The 7,381-nt window shown below is 47.7% G+C and overlaps 1 protein-coding gene across 1 annotated transcript in view; it reads right to left on the bottom strand.

The window, feature by feature from the left end:
* Positions 1-7,368, bottom strand: part of CDRT1 (CMT1A duplicated region transcript 1) — a 15,354-nt gene extending 7,986 nt beyond the window's left edge. The window contains exons 1-10 of the mRNA XM_029960023.1: positions 7,078-7,368; positions 6,463-6,661; positions 6,235-6,362; positions 5,159-5,287; positions 4,521-4,633; positions 3,881-4,084; positions 3,292-3,413; positions 2,624-2,772; positions 1,398-1,540; positions 412-570 (exon numbers count right to left, since the gene is read on the bottom strand). Coding sequence (XP_029815883.1) covers positions 412-570; positions 1,398-1,540; positions 2,624-2,772; positions 3,292-3,413; positions 3,881-4,084; positions 4,521-4,633; positions 5,159-5,287; positions 6,235-6,362; positions 6,463-6,556 — 1,241 coding nt within the window. The 5' untranslated portion in view covers positions 6,557-6,661; positions 7,078-7,368. The remainder of the gene's footprint in view (positions 1-411; positions 571-1,397; positions 1,541-2,623; positions 2,773-3,291; positions 3,414-3,880; positions 4,085-4,520; positions 4,634-5,158; positions 5,288-6,234; positions 6,363-6,462; positions 6,662-7,077) is intronic.
* Between the last annotated feature and the right edge of the window lie 13 nt (positions 7,369-7,381).

The following is a 7,381-nucleotide window of genomic DNA, read 5'->3' as shown; positions in this document are numbered from 1 at the left end:
CAGTGTTTTAGCTATTGCTTCCACTAAAGCTGGGAACTACCTTTCATTAATGGTGCAGGAACCTGGAAGAATTTTCCATTAATGGCTTTTATAAGGAGGCTGTAGGACAGAGAAAGTCTTTGTCAGGCCTTGGCCTGATTCTCCAACCTCTTAAAAAAATTGGGTTCTGAATTCAGCTTTACAGTTGGGTCTGTATCTTAGGTTGTATAGAAGCAGGACATTGTGCATTGCTGGATGAACAATTTATATCTCTTTTTAGCCATTGTGAACAAAAACAGATTGGTGAAGCAGTCAATAAGTAATAGAGCCCTTTAAAAGTTATTTGTGAGAAGGAAAAATACACAATTCCTTAAATTACAGTGTAATCTACCTAATTTGTTTCAGAGACCGATGGCAGCTGTTGTCACCAACCTGTTTTCTGCCACATGGAGAGAAGACAGGGGGTCCCCACTGCTGCTGACCACCAGCACGTTCAGGCAGGTCCCAGTCAAGAAGTTAAAGACACGGATCTTTCCATCAGCACAGCCACTGATGACTCTGAGGTAGAGGAACTCCAGAGACAGAACTGCCCTGAAAACACAGCAGGTGAGGGTTGGCATGTTCCTCGTGTTTTCACAGGGAGACACAGGCAACTCTCATTTTGTCCTGGAGGAGATGCAAAGCTCTGATTCCATCAACGGGCTGAACTGAGGAGCTCATCAACACACTCAAAAGCTCTACCAGAGAAGTCCTTCAAAATCACTCCAGGTCCAAATCAACCAGCCCAGTGCATCCTTCTACTGGAAGGTGTCCCTGCCCATGGCAGGGTGTTGGAAGGAGATGATCTTTAAGGTCCCTTCCAACCCAAACCATTCTGTGATTCTACCATTCTGTGCTCCCCATAGCAACCAGCCTGGTTCTGGCCATCTGCTGCATTTTAAATTTCAGTTTTCTGTAGGAAAGTCAATGAAAACAGTATGATTCTATGGTTTTCACAGTTCTATATACAATTAAAGTATCAGAAAATGGCAGAATATACAAATGGTCAGGTTCAGCATGAAACTGGGCCACCTCCAACACAGAGTGTGTTCCTGACTGGGCAGTGTGATACCCTCTGGCACATAGGTTGGGATCATTGGAATACTGGACTGTGCACCCTCAGTCTTTAGTCATCCCTATTGGAGAAATGGTAGTTGTGGATTTGCATTTCAGGGTGTTGCAGGTCTTAACTGAGGAATGCTGGTTGTGATCACGTGGTGCCTGGCACAGCCTTTAGGATGAAAACTGTTGAAAGTGAGGATAATTCAAAGGCTAAGACTGACAGCTGGTTGAGGCATTTTCTTTTCCTATAAGGGATGCATTTTCTTTGCAGGTTTAGTACACTGTTGACTACAACTTGAAACACATCTGGTTCCTACTTAGGATGGAAGAAAGCCATTAGGCGTTTCCTAAGGTTTCCCAACATGCTCCATCCCAGGACAAATCCATCGCTGCCTCCCGTGAGGAGGTGCCACTGATCAAAGGACAAGCAGCTCACTGGGCCTTGGTGCTTCTCTAATGTCTGCAAAGTAAAAGAAATAGGTGCAACACTGTCAGCAGAGCTGCTGAGGTATCTGATGGCATTCAGGACTCCAGCCCTATAATGTGTTGTTTATTGGGTGTTACTGTAGCAGTGCACCCTCTGGATAGCTGTGTTAGTCTTATGGTCCCTTAAAAGAAATATTCTGAGCTTGTTGACACCAATGAGCCACTAGCATGGAATTAACATCTATTTTGCATCTTTATTACATGTGATAAATAGATGTTACTGCACCAAGACCTTTGTGATCCCAGGAACAATATCTCAGATATCCCACCTCCAGATGAGTTCAGTTGGCAATAGCCAGGCTGGAGATGGGGTACCTGAGATATTTGAGATATCTCTCTATTTGCAACTCTCTTCCCTGCAGGTAAAGAGCTTCACTCCTTTCACAGATATGGACTAATGCCAAGGGCCATAATGCCAGGGAGGGGGTGCAGTCACCGTCCCTGGAGGGGTTTGAGCAGAGCCTGGATGTGCCATCAGTGCCATGGTCTGGGTGACAAGGTGGGGTTGGGTCAAAGGTTGGAGCTGATGATTTCAGAGGTCTTTTCCAACCTCACTGATTCTGTGATTCTCTAATTCTGGATGCCTGATAAGGTAATTTATGGACTCTGGCCTCAAGCCTTACAGTGCTGAGCAGATACTCAGCTGCTTCAGCTTTAAAAACTGGTTCTGAGAGCAAGTTTCACATTTTGGGCCCCCAGATTTCAATACCTCCACATTTTAATACCTCCAGCCACAAGTCAGTCGAGCCCTCCCACCCTCTTCCCAGGTTCTGAATGTTTGTACCAGAGCAGAGATGAACATATCTAGAGAGAATGAATAATGATGGGTGTGAAGCAAGGCAAATCAAACCCTGCCTTAAAATCAAGCTGTTTGCAAGTCAGTTCTTAAATTATTTGTGGTCTATTTTATTGGTTTAGACTTCTTTTGGGATTCTTTTGGGGGATTATTTTCTTTTTTTAGAAAATCTCTGGCAAAAGCAAAAAAACACAACTATGATAAACCAGCACAGATTTTTGATCATTTAGCACAAAATTATCCACCTGAGAAGAAGCTCACCTTGATCAGAGCACCTGTATCAGCACACCAGACCTTCACCAGCCCTTGCTCACACCCACTGACCACGTGGGTCCCGTCCATTTTCACTGCCCAGACAGCACTGTTGTGCATCAGAGTGTTGAGACATTTCCCACTCTTCAGGCTCCACACTGTTAGGGGCAAAGTAGAGAAATATTAAAAATACATCTGCCCAAATGATGAGTTTTGCTGAGTGCAATCCGAATTCAAAAATACTGTTGGAATTACAGTCACACCTTGTCCCTGCAGCTCTGTGTGGAGCTGAGTGTTGACTTAAAAAGGGTAATTTCATGTCAGAAGAATTGAATGTAAAGTGCAGAAAATAGCACATCTTTTCCATCCTTATTCTACCAGGAAACCTCTGGCAAAGCTGAAAGTTGATAGCACTTGCCCAGGAGTTGGGCTGGCATTATAGCCACAAAGGCATTAATAGTGAATAAAAGCAGAAATTATGAGAATCAGTCAAAGAGACAGCTAGAGACTGTGTGTCTCAGCTTTGGCTCTTCTGGAAGGAAAGATATGGGACACTGGGATTCACCCCCTGGCTGACACACTTCCTTCCATACTCACACTCCTCACAGCTCCATGTACTCTGCCCATTATCCTCCACTGTTGGCCTTTGGCTGAAAGCTCCTGGTCTTGGCTCTCACCTTTCACCATCCCATCTCCAGCTCCTGACACAAACTGCTCTTTGTGTAAATCCAAGCAGGTGATTGTCCCATAGTGACCATTAAAGCTTTTCAGACAGGCACCACTGTGTATATTCCAGCACCTACAGAGCAGCACCAAAGGGGGAAGACAGTGACCAATTTAACTGATGGCTTATTCATCTTATTCATTAATAAGATGCTCAGAGAGGTCAGAGATGCCACCTCTAAGATTGCCCAGGGAGCTGGTAGATGCTCCATCCCTGGAAGTGTCCAAGGCCAGGTTGGATGGGGCTTGGAGCAACCTGGGCTGGTGGAAGGTGTCCCTGCCCATGGCAGGGGGTGGGACTGGATGGCCTTTAAAGGTCCCTTCCAACCCAAACCATTCCATGATTCTGTGATGACTGTCTAATACATAATGTGCCCAACTCTTCTCCCACACACACAAGGTAAAAACCAGGAGTTGTTCCACTGAGGTGTCAGAGAATTTGGAATGCTCAAGTCAGTCTTAGTGTTAAATTTTTACCCCTATACTTCCATTCTCCCTAAATTTGCCGAGGGGCTGGTACCCCATGGCACAGCCCCAGCTCACCTGATGCTGAGGTCCAAGTCTGCAGTGAGCAGGAGCCCCTTCTCTTCACTGAGGTGGAGAGCTCTGGTGCTCCCAGCGTGGCCATAGAGCAGGGCAGGCACCTCCTTCCCTGCTGGCACCCCGAGCAGCCTCACTCTTTGGTTGGCAGAGGCCACAGCCACCAAGCTGCCACCACTGTAATGGATCATTCTTCTTTTGTCTGACCTGGGTAAGAAACAGTGACTGAGATGAGCTTTGGCCAGCTGCAAGGTACAACAGCTCTGAGGCTGAGAGAGGCATTTCTCTGGTGCTCACCTGAGCAACCTGATGGGCAACAGTGGGTGAATCCTTTGCAGGGCACCACAACCACAGTCCTAGCTCTGCACACCCAACTTTATATCAGGGGGGTGGGCTTAAAGAGGGGAGAGGGCTCATTCCCAGCCCCATAGCCCTTGTGATACACCATGGATTGCTAACCCATCTGCCTTTAAAAACAGCTTCTCTTGGTATCTTTATTAAAACAATGGATTTGACACGGAGATTCCTCAACACTGATGCCGAGAGACCCTTCCCCAGCCATGCCTTCTCACAGAAGGATCACAGGGAGTGGGACAGGGTTTCTAGAGCTGCTGTTTGGCCCCACAGCCAGGCATCTACTCACTGGGCCATGAGGACACGGGTATTGTAGGAGCCACAGAAGACATTTCTCTCTTCCAGCTGGATGTTGCTGGTTTTCAGATTACGATAGGCTGCCTGCAGACTGACTTCCTCTGTCTGAGGGAAAGAAAAATAGGGAAAAGTAACTGAGGGAAGGAGAAATGCAGCATTATTCAATAGAATTAAACACACTGGTCCCCACTACAGTGATGAGCCCAACAGAGGCACAAAGGGTTGCTGAGGAACACCCAGAGTGCAGGAAGTCCTTGCTTAGTCAAGGATTATTCCCATGCCATGTTCCGTGGCAAAAATTGAAGCCCTGAGAGTTGCACCCTTTGTTTTGCAGGCAGAAGGCCCAGGCTTGGCAGCACCCCTGGCCTCAGGGCTTTGTGTGCAACTGGGGATGCATGAGGATGAGGCAGGAATTTGGGAATGCAGGCTCCCTCTCGTGTGAGAAGGTGCTGAGCAAGCCCCTCATGATGGGGCAAGCCAGAAGCAGAAGTGGGAGAAGAGTAAAGCAACTCTAAATTCACAGTCTTCCAAGAAGTGTCTTGGAAGTGTCCTGTCTTCCAAGACATGTCCTTCTCCCTCCCCAAATACTCAAGTGCAGGATCCATGGAAGGTAAGCAGCTTCCAACATACCTTTGATGATTTGCGTCTCTTCAGGTCGTTGCCTTTCTCTTCAGTGACATCACCCTTTTCATTTAACTGTGGAATTTGCACAGTGACTCTTTTAGCATAGTTTGGGATGGTTTTTCTAGGACACAGCTCCTGGAACAAACCAGTTGAGGCAACAATAACTGCAGAGTCCGTGCACACCAGGGAAGCTGCTCATGTGCTGATGCTTCAGGATGTCCGTGGGATGCTGAAGTTACGTGCACAGCTGAGCTGCACACGCTGCCTTGTTGTTGTTTGAGACCTGCCTTGCATTTATGACTTTGTCTGTCTAAAGGTTTAACTTCTTGTGAAAAGTAATTGCTTTTTTTTTATTTTCCCCATACTCTAGTCTTAAGCTTTTAATCATCAGCAAGATTTTGAGCGCGTCTCATCTTTGGTGAGCACTCAGTTGGTTCAGAACCCAAACCCACTGAGTTGAGAGGTTTTCAAAACACCTTGATCAACATTTAAGATTCATTTTGAGCATGTGAAACCTTCCATGAAGCCTTCTTTGAAGGTTAGCACAGAGCTGAGGTTCTGTGCTCGCTTCACAAATCAAAGCATGCAAAGGCTCCAAATTGTCTCTTGGGGGATGTGCCTTTACACCTCTCTCAGTGTCCTGCTAACCAGGACAAGCCTTTTCCATGAATTCTGCTTTCCTGTGTCCCAACCACCACCTCCCACTCCTCACAGAGACATTGCATTTCCATTGCCCTTTCCAGAGCAAATAAAGCTCATTTCTGAGCTGCCTCAGGGAGCTGTTGTAGCTCTGCCCAATTTCCACTATTCTAAGAAGTCCAGTATTTTCATTGTGACCAAACTCTGCTTTCTTGATGACAAGAATGTTTTGATCCATTTTTGGAGTCACAGGCTCTCTAAAGGTCAGTAAAAGCTGTTCTCTTGTGCTTACTTGAGCCAGTGTGAACAGGTAACCTGGTTTTGCTATGCAGATGGAGACTTGCAGAGTTGGGAGGCAGCCTCTAGTACAAGTATCTCCATGTAAACTCTTAAGCAGCAGGAAAACACCCTCTTTTTAAAGTGCAGGAGCCCAGGTGCCATACCTTCAGCTGCAGGAAATCCTGCTGTACTGTGGCTCGACACTCACGTTCCTCTTTGACTGCTCCGGCCAGAAAAGCCCAGTAACTGTTCACATCAGAGCAGGCACTGAGGGATTTTTCATCCAAAAACCCTGAGAAATTAAAGGGACAGATTGGCTAACCCCTGTCCACACTGGAGACCATTCCTTACCCCCAAGGGAAACCACCCTGGGAAAATCAGAGCAGCTTTACCCAGGATGTACAGGGACAGCTGCAGGGGCAGGCAGCGGGTGAAGTCCTGGCACTGGGTGACTTCAGAGCGTGACTGGAGAGATGCAGGATCCATGGTGACATGGTGATCAGCTACAAACACAGGTGAGTTGTCCTCTGCATCAGGGCCCTCCTGAACTCAGTGTTTTGGGCTGGGAGCACGTTGCTGGTGGTGGATGACCTGGCAGACAGGGGAATTCACAGCCCCGTAAGTGTCTGGGTTTGGGTGGCCCTTCACAGCACTGTTGTTAGTGAAGCCCTGCAGGAGTTGGTTGGTGTTAGTCTGATTCTTCTGCTCGTTACTTTGGTGCTGTATTAACCAAAGGAAAATGCTGAGAACGCTCCAGGTGTGGCAGGACAGCTCACACCAGTGGGGTCTGAGGGGCAGCATGACAACTCTTCCCCCTCACCCCTGCCCTGGAGAGCACTGAGGGTTCTCCACAGCTGGAAACATCAGGGAGGCAGAGGGGCCACAGGAGACCCTGAGTGAGCTTGGTGGGGATGAAGTGCAGCAGTTTTCTCTTTCACAAGGCACTTTGCTTCCTCCACATCTCCCTATAGCATGAGAGGGTGACTGTCCCAGACTCTCAAACCCACCTCCTGCCAAGGACGTAGCACTGCTTTACTGAAAAGACTGGGAAACCTTCTCTTTCTTTAGCCGTAAGATTTTCTAGTCATACGATTAGAGCTACGACACTGCTGAAGGAAAGAAAGGGGGACTGATGTCTCTGTTGTCCCCAGGACAAGGGAAGGTCAAACGCAGCGAATGCCCCTCTCACGTTCGTAGTTCCTGCTGCTGTCCGCGGACACCTCAAGCATCTCTGCCCCACTCCAACACCCCTCAGAGGGTCCGCGGTCACCCCGCAGCCGAGCACACGGCCAGGTCAGCTCCTGTCCGGCA

This window comes from Manacus vitellinus, unplaced genomic scaffold (assembly GCF_001715985.3).
Source record: "Manacus vitellinus isolate BGI_N305 unplaced genomic scaffold, ASM171598v3 scaffold_24_pilon, whole genome shotgun sequence".
NCBI lineage: Eukaryota > Metazoa > Chordata > Aves > Passeriformes > Pipridae > Manacus > Manacus vitellinus.
This window is presented reverse-complemented; position numbering and strand designations above follow the sequence as displayed.